The 14226-nt window shown below is 41.8% G+C and overlaps 1 protein-coding gene across 1 annotated transcript; it reads left to right on the top strand.

Annotated features, from left to right (window-relative positions):
• The first annotated feature begins 1692 nt into the window (after positions 1–1692).
• LOC128456171 (eukaryotic translation initiation factor 4 gamma 3-like) lies at positions 1693–13710 on the top strand. The gene is made up of 23 exons (XM_053440252.1): positions 1693–1701; positions 2110–2271; positions 2573–2728; positions 3025–3222; positions 3927–4079; positions 4161–4394; positions 4964–5068; positions 5534–5672; positions 6008–6264; positions 7020–7054; positions 7355–7458; positions 7572–7681; positions 7801–7973; positions 8560–8685; positions 8810–8891; positions 9316–9427; positions 10077–10287; positions 10598–10743; positions 11208–11430; positions 11899–12199; positions 12654–12756; positions 12869–12994; positions 13524–13710. The coding sequence occupies exons 1-23, from the start codon at positions 1693–1695 to the stop codon at positions 13682–13684; spliced, it is 3426 nt and encodes a 1141-aa protein (XP_053296227.1). The 3' UTR covers positions 13685–13710.
• Positions 13711–14226: the final 516 nt, after the last annotated feature.

Raw genomic sequence — 14226 nt, 5'->3', positions numbered from 1 at the left:
GAACGAGTTTGTCAACTCTGAACACTGCGATATTTCACTTTGATATCACTTTTATATGTTTATATGATCCTTACCTTTGCTGGATAACTGCAGACTGCTCCTCATGGTCGCAGCGTTGCATTTCCACAAGATTACATTACATTACATTTAGCTGACGCTATTATCCAAAAAGACTTACAATAAGTGCATTCAACACTGAGGGTACAAACCTAGAACAACAAGAATCAAGAAAGTACAATTTCTTCAAAAATAAAGCAAAACTACAAAGTGCTATAAGTAAGTGCATTTTAAGTGCTACTAAATTGTTAGTTTCAAATTTTTATTCAAGGTATAGTCGGAAGAGGTAAGTTTTTAGTTTGCGGCAGATGTGTGAACTTTCTGGTGTCCGGATGTCGATGGGGACCTCATTCCACCATTTAGGAGCCAGGACAGCAAACAGTCGTGATTTTGACATGTGACCTGTCACGCCACACTCATCCCCCTCTTTTTGGTTACAGTTTAGATATGATTATAATCTGCACACACCGGTGTTGTAAACCGTTCTAATATTAAGTGTATAATTATGTCTTCAGAGAGAAGTGGAGAGACTTGATGTGGACTGTTATCAACAGCTCTGTGGGAGATTATCACCTTGAATATTACAGATGAGGTAGAAAGACATTTTATCTATTTGTACAATGTTTTATTTCTTTCAATACGTTTATCCAAAGCGTCTTACAATATGTGCATTTAACCATGAGGATACAAACCCAGAGCCCAGTACATCGGTTCTGTTTGAAAATCTGTGGTGCTTCCACCTGCTGAACACAGAATAAACTATAAGAACCAGATGGAACATACACAACACATAACATTATTTTACAGTGAGTTTCTTTTCATTAACATGGGAATTGACCCCTTCTTGGAGCCCGCCACTAGTGGCCACCCAGTGAACTGCAGCTTGTCCAAGATGCGCCTCGGCTTAAAGGCAGATTTTTCTTTGTCCATGATGCGCCTCGGCTTAAAGGAAGATTTTTCTTTGTCCTATAATGTCCTATGTTATTCCTTTGATGTTTATTTGTAGTCATTCCTTCTCTCCCTCATTGCTGGACATCTACTCACAAACCACAAGTTTGTTACAGAGTCACGACAGACGCATCATCTGGTAATTTACCCAACTGTAAGTTCCCTCCTGCTTCTCTTCTTCCACCATCATCATCAAAACCGTATCTTTTCCCAGTGTCAGAAGACAAAGATATAAGGGAATGTCTTTAGTTATTCAGTTATTGATGAGAATTATATTACGTTAATTATTGATATCATTTTTGTATCTAGCTCCCTGTACTATTTGCCAACTTTGGCTTTTGACTTTGCCCACTAAAGATCAAGGGCTAGGTGATATATCAGGAATTATCATGATAAATGACACAATTCATTTTTTTTTTGTAAGTTTATAGGCAGATATTTTTTCTCTCCAGAGTGATGCTCTCTGTTCTATAATGTGCTCTGTTATTCCTTTGACGTTTATTTGACATCATTCCTTCTCTCCCTCATTGCTGGACATCTCCTCACAACCCACCAGTTTGCTACAGTCACGACAGACGCATCATCTGGTAATTTACCCAACTGTAAGTTCCCTCCTGCTTCTCTTCTTCCACCATCATCATCATAACCATATCTTTTCCCAGTGTCAGAAGACAAAGATATAAGGGAATGTCGAATGTGAATGTAGTTATTCAATTATTGATGAGAATTATATTACGATAATTATTGATATGGTTTTTGTGCCTAGCTCCCTGTACTATTTGCTAAACTTTGGCTTTTGACTTTGTCCACTAAAGATCAAGGGCTAGGTGATATATCAGAAACCCAACAGATTGCTACTGAGACGTGACAGACACATCATCAGGTAATTATTCCCTGGTTATTCGTAAAACTTTTTGGAATTGTATATAATGTTATTTAATAGATGTCCATCTGAACTTTGACTTAAACATAAGAAGAATAGTCGTCTAAAAAACTGAACTTGTTTGTACTTTAGATCAAAGCATGGCAGCCTGCAGAAATGAGTCAGCTGTCTCTGGGATCGTTCTTAATGTCTTCTGTGTTTCTCTCCCATCTTACCTACAGTTTTTCCAGAGGACTCAGATACAGACTGCTAGGCCCACCATCCCGACAAACACGTCTTCCAAACAGCCTGTCTCACAGACTCCTCTAGCCGTCTACCCAACTAATCAGCCAATCATGAAGCCCATGGCACCCATGCCTTTCCCTTCCCTGCGGGCTGCACAGGTGAAAGAAACACACTGACCTGTTTACAGTTGATGGTTGCTCTCATTCAGGGGTAGGGGAACCTTTTTTTCTATCAAGGGCCATTTCAATATTTAGAATCTCCTTCAAGGGCCATGCTAAATATTGATCACATATCACCCTAGCCTTTCTCTCTTTTTCTATCTATTTTCGACCCTTTTATTTTTGTATCTACCCATTCTTCCGACCTTGGTCTTCATTCTCTCTGGCTCCCCCCTGTCTTTTTCTTTAAAAGATATTGTCATGGTAATAATACTGTTTTTCCCTTTTTTCCTGTGTTAAGCTTAAAAACCTTGGGGCCCGGCGACCACCACCCAGGAAGATCATCATGGGCCTGTCTTTGCACGACGATGTTCAGCTGAAGAAATCAGAGAATGCCTGGAAACCAGGCATGAAGAGGGAAAGCCTCCCAGCGGAACCAGAGTCCAACAAAACACAGGTACAACCAAATATACACAATCTGAAATCCACAAAGCAGTGGGCATATATAGAAATTACATATACAGAATTTTCTGATAATAAATGTTAATCTACGTGATTGAAGATTTTCAAAGTATTGGAAATTCCAGTAAAAATGTTGTTTAAATCTGTAAATATAGGAAATCATTGTGAGTATTTAATTTCCGTATTACTAGTAGCTTTACAACAGGAGTAGTTTTTCATGTGGAGTGAGAGATTGGTGTTTGTGATCGATGACCTCAGAGTTTAAGTACCTGTTATGACCTACTCCCTCAGGACCTGTTCAAGAAGGTCCGTAGCATCTTGAACAAGCTGACGCCGGAGAAGTTCAGCCAGCTGGTGAAGCAGGTCTGGGACCTGACCATCGACACTGAGGAGCGGCTCAAAGGAGTCATCGACCTGGTGTTTGAAAAGGCCATCGACGAGCCCAGCTTCTCGGTGGCCTACGGGAAAATGTGCCGCTGCCTCGCCACGGTAAGCTGGTCGCTTAGTTGAGCAGAGAAGTGTGTCGACTTTGGAACGAGAGAGTCTTGTGTTTGCAATGTAATTGTTTGAATTGGATTTGGAGAAGTACTTAAATATAGCTTTTTCGTAAACTGCCGCATTCATCAGATGCAAAAACACGATGGAGGAATTAAGTGTAATCTTTAAACCATCTATTGGAGGGGTGTGCACACTGTGTCTCAATATATAGTCAACAATTTGCTAAATGTTTATGCAGCAAATGGATCAATTGGTTCATATTCAGCTCTGCCTTGATGCAGAATAATGCTGTGAAAAGCAACACAATTCAGTACAATGTGATGATGAGGTTTTATTGTTTTGATGCCTCTAGAGTGTACACCAGACGACACTATTTATTAAGGAGTTTGAAAATCAGTCACAAATAATCCTTTAAAACACAATTTATTAAACGTGCATATCCTTAATTATAGACACTATTAACAAGAGTTCTAGAGAAACTATTACATTTTCTGTCTTCCATCATTTGATAACATAACCTTAAAAATATATCAGTCATTAAAATCTAAATAATCCAGATACGAAAATATTAATTTGCGAAATATAAAAAGAAATGTTAAACCGCTGAAAACTTTTTTCCCGGTTAGTTCATTACTTATTTTATTCTAATGCTTATGTTCTCTACTGAATTCATTCCACTTACTTTTCATGTGCAGCTCAAAGTGCCCATCACTGACGCTCCCAACAACACAGTGAACTTTCAAAAGCTGCTGCTAAGCCGCTGCCAGAAAGAATTTGAGAAAGACAAGGTGGATGATGTGGTGTTTGAGAGGAAGCAGAAGGAGCTGGACTCTGCTGCATCGGTAAGTGTGACACCGGATCTTTACCAAAACAACATTTAGTTTCTGTTTCAACTCTGTTCAAGAGGTTTGTTTCCTTGGTCCCATTAGACGGAGCGTGACCGACTTCAGGTAGAGCTGCAGGAGGCCAAGGACATTGCCCGGCGGCGATCCATCAGCAACATAAAGTTCATTGGTGAACTGTTCAAGCTAAAGATGCTAACAGAGGCCATCATGCATGACTGCGTGGTGAAGCTGCTGGGGAACCACGACGAAGCTTCCCTGGAGTGTCTCTGCAGGCTGCTCACCACCATCGGCAAGGACTTTGATTTAGTGGAGGCCAAGGTGAGCTGGTGGTTGTACATTTTACATAAATCTTAAATTTCTTTTATTACGGTCTTAGAAAGGTCTGAGGGGCTACAGATTGAAAACTTTGAATATAATCTACAGGATAATATGCGGCTGGTTTCCTTTTCAAATTAAATATTAAGAGAAATGCATTGTTTGCAGGGATGAAGATGTGATGAGAACTTTTTGTCAGCAGTGTTTTTGACATTAGGGCAGCCAAAGATCAGTTCATGTCTCTGCTTTCATCCCACTAAGATGTTTTCTTCTGGAAATGTCAAATAAGTGATTTAGAAGGTGATTCTGATTTACAATCCCACAGCAGCTGCTTACAAGTAGGTTGTGGTCGTTTCCTCAGCACGGAAGCTTTACGGCTTTTACGGCTGTTGATGAAATGTTCCGGTTTCATCTCAGGCGGTCAGGACTGTTCCAAGTGATAAACTGGACAATTGGTCAACTCTGAAAATAATAGTATCTGCAACCTGCTGTCTGGTAGATTGAATGGAGACATGCTGAACATGACTTTCGTGTCTCAAATTAACCGTCTCTCTCCCTCTGTGTCTCACCAGCCTCGGATGGATCACTATTTTAAGCAGATGGAAAAAATCATCAGAGAGGGGAAGACGTCTTCACGCACAAGGTTCATGTTGCAGGATACCATAGACCTAAGATTGGTGAGTGGGTCTTTGTGATTTTTCTTTCATTTGCACAATTGTAAAGAGTCCAAGAATCAAATTCTTAACCGTAAGATGGATTTTACCAGAGAGATTTATTTCATCGATCTCTCTGATGACCAGGAACATGATACTATATTTTCTGGTCCTATTCTGTTTAATGAATATCTACACTGCTGTTGTTAAGGAGATCTGATGCTTTTTAGAAGGACTGATATAGATAGATACATAGATAATGGCGAAGAAATGTAAGAAAATTCCATAGAAACAACGAACAGGGAAAAATGGTTGAAACCTGAGGAATACGTGATAACTATTGATCTTTAATGAATTCATCAGTGTGTCCCCAGTCATTAGAATATTCCTCTGTGATTGAAGCTGAGCTAAGACATCTGTTTAACACTACAGAATCTGTCTGATTCAGGTTTGAAGTCATTGTTGTTCTGTACATTTGTTTTTCTTCAGCACAAATGGGTGTCAAGAAGAGCCAACCAGGGTCCAAAGACAATTGATCAGATCCACAAGGAGGCAAAGCTTGAAGAGGAAGAGGAGCAGAGAAAAGTGCAGCAGCAACTGTACTTCAAGGACACCAGGAGACGGCCAGGTCAGGCCTGCAGTCTAAATCCTCTTTAAGGTTTAGAATTACATTGGCACAGCTATAGTAACTCAGGAAGACAGGCTGTAGACTTCCTGTCCCTATAGCCTGCAGAGATGCTATTGTGCCCAACAGCAGACAGAAAGCCCCCTAGCTCCCTCCCATCTGCTAGCTGACCTATAATATTTCATCCTGTAACGCAGCATGCCACTAAAACAGTCAGAAATGTCACTCTGTCTGCCACTTTCACAGCTGTTTGACTCCACTGTTTTTCCTGTGAACTTATCTTAAACCTGTATTTCCCTGTTTGTTTCTTGTTTTTTTGTGTGGGTGTGTCTCCACAGATCCAAGGGAGCAGAGGGAGCAGAGAGAGCAGAGACAGCAGAGAGAGCAGAGACAGCAGAGAGAGCAGAGAGAGCAGAGACAGCAGAGGGATCAGAGGGATCAGAGAGAGCAGAGAGAGCAGAGGGAGCAGAGGGATCAGAGGGAGCAGAGGGAGCAGAGAGATCCGCAAGTACAGGGAGAGGAGACCTGGAAAACTGTGCCCATGAGGAAGAATGGCAGGACCATCGACCCCAACAAGATCCCAAAGATCTCCAAGGTGAGACGAGCTTTCCGAGGCTTCGACACAGATCTTACCATTTTACCTTTTTCTTACCTTCTACTGTGAGGTTTGTACAAATGCACTGCTACAGGAGACATGAAGCTGCTATTTACTTTCTGTCCCTCATAGTTGATTTGCTCATATCTCTACATTGGAATCACAAAAACAATGACAAACAATTACCATGTGTTAACTGGTCGTGTTCCATGGAAACTTAAGCCGTTGTCAGGCGTGACCTCCGGGTAAAATCTGGAGAATTGGCTACAGACTTTAAACATTTAAATAACTTAACTAATTTTGATTTAATGATAGTTTGATCTGAGAGATTTGAAATTTGAATTTGAATTAAAGCTGGAACCTAAAGCAGAGTCAGGACTTGTTAAGTTTCTCTTGTATAATCAGAAATATGTAATATTTTATGATTCATACAGACATTGGTAAACAAGTTTCTTAGATTTTCTACTTATTACTGATAAAAGACTCATAACAGGGGCATTTGTGTCGATTTGTTCCTGCTTCTTCCTCACGCCCACGATTTCACGCCCTCAACTCAGAGTAAATCAATTCAACAATATACATAATGATTTGTATAATGAGTTTAATAATGTAAAACAATTTCAAAACAAGAGAAGCTGAATATAGTATATTTTGTGAAATCAGCAGTGACCTCTGAGTAGAAACTGATCACAGACAACGTGAAAAGTTGTAAGGCTCATTTTTTTGTGCCTGATGGTCTGTTTCTCTTTCTGCAGATGGACGAGAAGATCCAGCTGGGCCCTCACGGAAGGTATGAGATGACAACACTGTCTGATTTGAAAGATCCTGTTGGTGTTAGGTTTCTCTGAAACATGAGGAGAGTGTCTCTGTGATCCTGATATTTATCTTTCCTGCTATCAGGATATTTATAACTCTGATTAACTAGTTTCCATTGACTTAAAAAATAAATCAGTTTTGTTATTAGGGTTTTGTTTCCTCTCTGTTTAGGGCAGTGATAATAATTTGTAGTAGTTTCCAAATTGGTTAGAAAGCTTTATGTTCATTTACATTGACATCCTTCCTGACTCTTTGTTTATCCGTTCCCCACCAGTCGTAGCCGTACAGAAAAAAAGTGCAGCAACAAGCCGCTGATCTCTGCACCGAAAGTCACTGAGGTCGAATCTGAGCCAGAGCGCAGCAGAGTCCGAGAGCCTGGTGAGACACACGTTGCTGCCCAACACCGGAGTGACAGGACAATAACACTGACACATTCACTCTGTGCCATTAATCACACTGTTGTGACTCTGGTTGTTTATTTGCATCGACAGTGAAACCTGAGCCTGTTCAGACGAGAGAGAAACCTGCTCGGTCTGAGGAGGAGATCGAGAGGAAGTGCAAGTCCATCATCGACGAGTTCCTGCACCTTAAAGATTTCAAGGTGCTGAGATCCACTCAACTGATAACTGATTTTTTTTCTTTTCGATTTCATAGAATAAACCTTCTTAAAGGGAAGAATTAAAGTATAAGTCTTGAACATGCGTCTTTGTTTTGTTGCAGGAGGCTGTCCAGTGTGTGGTGGAGCTTGATCTGGGCTCTCAGTCGCACATCTTCATACGCGTGGGGGTGGAGTCGACTCTGGAGCGCAGTCAGATCACACGGGACCACTTGGGCCAGCTCTTCTTCCAGCTGGCGCAGAAGGGAATCCTGCCCAAACCCCAGTTCTACAAAGGGTCAGTTCCCCCGCTCAGTTCTACTTAGGGTTGCAAAATTCCGGGAATATTAAAAGTTGGAAACTTTCCATAGGAATAAACGGGAATATACGGGAATATACAGGAATAAACTGGACATTGTGTGGCTAATTTATACTAACTGTATTTACCTTGTCATATACAGACATAAATATAAACATTTTGTTTTGTCATAGGCTGATTTGAGCCCTGAGGAAACTTTGGGCACTTGACTATTTGCTTCTGCATCTTTGTGTCATTCTTAACAGAGGTCTTTGCACAGTATTTGCAAATGTACACAGCCTTTGCTTCTACATTGGCTGGGGTGAAATAAAAAGATTTATTTGATGTTGTCCAGCCATTTATCTTCCTGCTAATTATTTTTCAAAACCTGTCGATACCAGAATAAGCGAGAATGACCGTCAATTTTCAGTGGTTTTTGGTTTTCTAAAAGACCATATTGTCGTTCATTTATTTATTTGGGGAACATGTAAACATTTTCTGCTTCTTAACTTACTGAATTTATATTGACTATGTTTTTCGGAGCGGCTCTTTTTCCTAACCACAACGTCCTTGTTTCTTTTCCCAGGTTTGCAGACACGCTGGAGCAAGCGGACGACATGGCCATCGACGTTCCCCACATCTGGCTGTACCTGGCTGAGCTGCTCAGCCCTGTGCTGAAGGAGGGGGGCTTCTCTATGAGAGAGCTCTTTAGGTACGAGACCACAAACGTGTTGACTGTGATGAACTCTGCTCTAAACTAAGCTGTGTATGAAGTAAAGATCTGCTCAGACTTTTAAGATTTATTTAAATTTCTGTCATGTTCTGTTTGTTCACAGTGAATTAAGCAAACATTTGCTTCCTGTGGGAAGAGCTGGGATCTTGATCTCTGAAATACTGCTCATACTATGCAAACAAATGGTAAGAAACACTTCAGTCTGTTCTTCACTCTTTTTTCCTGTTACCTGTTCTCATTATGAAGCAGGTGGATTATAACCAGTGACTCAGCTGTAGATATAATTTAAATACACATAGATTATTGACTTGTATACAATCTATATTGAAATATTTTTACACTGCACTGGAGTTCACTGTAGCATTTTTTTTTTTGTATTATTCATTCAGTGTTATTATTGTGATTCTGCTATAATTATTATAAACCAGTTAAATGAAAAATCTCACTGAAATCAACTAGGCTGATTTGATCTTTTGATTTGAAGCAAATATTTTCTAATTCATTAAGTAAGTTTATGAATGAAATATTTCTCCCTGCTGTAAATTAGACGTAATAGAAAAGACATTTCAGAGCATAGGTTTGTGACGTTGTCCCGTCTCGTGTCCACAGGGCCATCGTACTGTGGCTTCTCTGTGGGAAGAATCAGGCCTCAACTGGACGGACCTTCTGCCGGAGAAAGAGGATGTCCAGGCTTTCATCTCACAACAGGTCAGTGATGAAGGTCAACACTCATCAAGACTCAAGAAATATCAATGGAGGGAAACCCTCTGTTACCATCTATCAGCTGTTTGAAGACTTTTTAACTAATTGAGACAAATAAGAACTTTCTAATGTTTTTTGTATTGTTTCCACGCCGTCCTTCTCTTCTATACTTCCTCACCATATCAATGTTGTCTCCACTCGAACAGAAACTCCAGTTTCTTCAGCCACAGAGTCCGAGTGTCTCAGAGCACAAACCTGAGCCAGAGGGCAGCAGTGTCCGAGAGCCTGGTGAGACGCACTTCACTGTCCAACACCGGACAGACAGGACGATAATACTGACACATTCACTCTCTGCCATTAATCACACTGTTGTGACTGTGGTTGTTTATTTCTCATGTTAAAGGAGATATGACCAGTCAAAGTCAGATTACCCCTAAATAATTATCTTGGAAAGCCCATATCTCCATTAATTAAGATCTGTGATATGACAAATTTCAGTTCCATGTGTTTCTCATGTGACCAAATCAGCACATTCAATTTAATTAAGATCTGTAACTGTTTGGCCAATTTCACATTACTTATATGTGAAGAACTGTTAAGTGTAAATATTACCTTTTGCTGATTGAATTCTGAAGACATGTATTCATCTGTACTTTTCCTTCTTCCAGATGATGCGCCAAACATGCAGGCTTTGAACAGCCTTGCAGAGTCAGAGACTGAGCTGGAGACAGCCGCTGTTGAGCCTTCTCTCATGCCCCCCGCTTCACTACAGGCCCAAGCCTCTAGTCCTGCTTACAGAGAGGCCTCCTCTGAAACTTTACCTGCTGACACCACTCCTCAACAGAACCCAGACATCGAAGCCAGGACAACTCTGGGAAGGTATGAGATGACAACGCTGTCTGATTTGAAAGATCCTGTTGGTGTTAGGTTTCTCTGAAACATGAGGAGAGTGTCTGTGATTCTGATATTTATCTCTCCTGCTAGCAGGATATTTATAACTCTGATTAACTAGTTTCCATTGACCTAAAAAATCTGTTTTGTTATTAGGGTTTTATTTCGCTTCTGTTTAAGTCACTGATAATAATTTGTAGTATTTTACAAATTGGTTGAAAAGCTTGATATTCAGAGTTTCTCATTTACATTGACATCCTTCCTGACTCTTTGTTTATTCGTCCCCCACCACTCGTAGCCGTACAGGCAGGAAGCGCAGGAAGAACAGAAAGCGCAGCGCAAAGCCGCTGAGCTCTGCACCGTCTCAGCCTGATCTGTACACCAGGGGAAGCAGCTCAAAGGAGCTGCTGGAGAGTCCAACCCCGGAGGAGCCGCCAAGAGACAGCGAGCCAGAGGGAGCCGTGCCTAGGAGACCGAATGTCTCAGAGCACAAACCTGAGCCAGAGGGCAGCAGTGTCCGAGAGCCTGGTGAGACGCACGTCACTGTCCAACACCGGACAGACAGGACGATAATACTGACACATTCACTCTCTGCCATTAATCACACTGTTGTGACTGTGGTTGTTTATTTCTCATGTTAAAGGAGATATGACCAGTCAAAGTCCGATTACCCCTAAATAATCATCTTGGAAAGCCAATATCTCCATTAATTAAGATCTGTGATATGACAAATTTCAGTTCCATGTGTTTCTCATGTGACCAAATCAGCACATTCAATTTAATTAAGATCTGTAACTGTTTGGCCCATTTCACATTACTTATATGTGAAGAACTGTTATGTGTAAATATTACCTTTTGCTGATTGAATTCTGAAGACATGTATTCATCTGTACTTTTCCTTCTTCCAGAGGATGCGCCAAACCGGCAGGCCAACCCACCTGAAGCGGCCAACTCAAGTGAGCGTCCCTCAGCCAAGGAACCAGCTTCTTCTCACTTGTCCTCAGTCGAGGAGCTGAAACCCTCTTTGGTGCCACCTCAGACTCTGAACACAGACAAGCCTCTCTTAGACGCCCCTGGAACTCTGGCTGCCTTGTCTGGAGCAGCCCCCACGGCTTTGAACAGCCTTGCAGAGTCAGAGACTGAGCTGGAGACAGCCGCCGTTGAGCCTTCTCTCATGCCCCCTGCTGCACTCCAGCCCCAAGCCTCTAGTCCTGCTTACAGAGAGGCCTCCTCTGAAACTTTGCCTTCTGACACCACTCCTCAACAGAACCCAGACGTCGAAGCCAGGACAACTCTGGGAAGGTATGAGATGACAACGCTGTCTGATTTGAAAGATCCTGTTGGTGTTAGGTTTCTCTGAAGCATGAGGAGAGTGTCTGTGATTCTGATATTTATCTCTCCTGCTAGCAGGATATTATAACTCTGATTAACTAGTTTCCATTGACTTAAAAAATCTTTTGTTTATTTCGCTTCTGTTTAGGTCACTGATAATAATTTGTAGTATTTTCCAAATTGGTTGAAAAGCTTGATATTCAGAGTTTCTCATTTACACTGACATCCTTCCTGACTCTTCGTTTATTGGTCCCCCATCACTCGTAGCCGTACAGGCAGGAAGCGCAGGAAGAACAGAAAGCGCAGCGCAAAGCCGCTCAGCTCTGCACCGTCTCAGCCTGATCTGTACACCAGGGGAAGCAGCTCAAAGGAGCCAACCCCGGAGGAGCCGCCAAGAGACAGCGAGCCAGAGGGAGCTGTGCCTAGGAGACCGAATGTCTCAGAGCACAAACCTGAGCCAGAGGGCAGCAGTGTCTCTAGTCCTGTTTACAGAGAGGCCGCCTCTGAAACTTTGCCTTCTGACACCACTCCTCAACAGGACCAAGACTTCGAAGCCAAGTGTCTGAAGGTACGAAAAGTGAAATCAACCAGTCTCTGCGAGTTAGTAGTAAAAATCCTGAAGGGCAGACAGAGTGGGGCTAAGTTACACCTTGTTGTAAAGTAACTGAATATAATTATATTTCGGACCTTGAAGCTAATGTTGGTCCACGACTGTTGGTAAGATCTCATCAATACATTTCCTGGATCCACCTGTGCTCCAAAATGTTAGGTTTCCTCCCTGGGTCCACAAATATTCATGGGAATCATTTCAGTAGCTTTTGATGAATCCTGCTGACAAACTGACTAAACAAATGAAAACATAAGCTCCAGTTCTAGACCAGAAATACGTTAGTTACACATCTACATACTTTGAACTCTGTGTTTACTGCTCTTCAGTGTCATCACTTCTGAGCTGATTCTTGTGAATTTGACAGACGCTGTGTTTTTACTCCTCCTCCTCCTCTGATCTCTCTGTTTCTCAGGAGAACCTGACTGAATCTCACCTGAGCTTGTTTCCCTACCTGAGGGCGTTGATGACGGCTGTGTGTAAGGCAGCAGTGAAAAGTAAGCTCTCCACCAGCCGGAGCAAAGACTCCTCTGCTCAAATCGCACCGCTGATTACAATATTTATTCTCTGCCGAGCGTATGAATTTAATCTGCCTCCTTCTTCACTGTGCAGATAACACCAACTGTCGAGTGCACACGGCCCTCATTCAAAAGAGATTACCTGTATTGCTCCAGTACCGGAACTCAGAGAGTGAGCGACAGCTGCATGCTCTTCAGGAACTTCAGTCGCTGATCGTCGCCCTCGATCATCCTCCAAGTAAGTTCTGCATCAGAGTTCACTCCAAATGAAACTCACAGATCATCCCTTTTCTTTGTTTCTTAAGAATAAACTGTGTAACAAGTTCTCAGTTGTGATCCAACCAGTGGAACAGTTCAATCTCACTACAAGGTCCATTTAGTAGCTTTTCTGGAGCTTTAGTTCTTGTCACATGATTCTCATCAGCAGAAGAACTTCGCCTTGTTATATGGAATTGGAGATTTTCATATTTCCGTCTATTTTTTAAGGACATTTGAAAAGTTTGGATTAAAACTTTGAATCTCAAATTTTTTCTCCACTGACATTAACTTGATTCGTTCATTTGAGAAACATCACTCCAAATAACTTTTGCTAAACACAATGCCGTCTTCAGTTATTTCTAATACATCAATTTTTGGTTTCTTATCTAGATACAAATCCCATTACTTGAATTGATAACATTAGGAATTGGTCTCACCTCACGGAAAAATGAGATTTATTTCAATTTCGTCACAGCTGAAACGATGACTGACATGTATTTGTTCTCCAGACCTCCTCAAGATATTCTTCGAGTGTATGTACGACGAGGACGCATTCTGCAAGTCGGGGACCAGAAAAGACCCGGCCAATCAGCTGGATAAGGGCGTGGCCCTGAAGACCGTCACAGCCTTCTTCACATGGCTGCAGGAGGCGGAGTCGGAAGACAATTGACGAGTTTGGATTCCAAACTTTTGCAACGTTCCGCACTTTTTAATTTATTAATATTAAAAGGTAGTTAAAAATGCTCGTTCTCATGATTAGTTCTTTCCATGTTTTGGTGCTTAAAGGGCATACGACTCAGTGTGTGTGTGTGTGTCTGTGTGTGATGAACTGAGACAGTTGTGTTGTGTTGGAAGTTGCCATAGCATCGTCAGATGACCTGTGTGATCAGACCAGGAGGAGCAGCTGAGCGATGAGCTGCCGGCTCCTCAGGATCAACGACACAGGTTCCACTCGTTTGGTCTGTTTAGTCATCGCAGCCCAAACAATCAAACAGCACCGTGTCGTTGAAAGTGTCTCAGCAGCTTGTCGCCTCATATATTTCTTATTTGTACCATCTTTTGTATGTGTGTATCTAGATTGTGTGTTTATGAAGCCATGACATGTTTGAGTGTTGTCCGTCATAATGTGGTCACGTGACCACCAGGTCGCCCAAAACACACCCACTGTGAACATGGATACCGGAGACGTATTGGTTAACTGATGATTCAATT

This window comes from Pleuronectes platessa, chromosome 14 (assembly GCF_947347685.1).
Source record: "Pleuronectes platessa chromosome 14, fPlePla1.1, whole genome shotgun sequence".
In the NCBI taxonomy this organism is placed as follows: domain Eukaryota; kingdom Metazoa; phylum Chordata; class Actinopteri; order Pleuronectiformes; family Pleuronectidae; genus Pleuronectes; species Pleuronectes platessa.
Note: the sequence above shows the minus strand (reverse complement) of the source record. Positions and strands in the feature narration are given on the sequence as shown.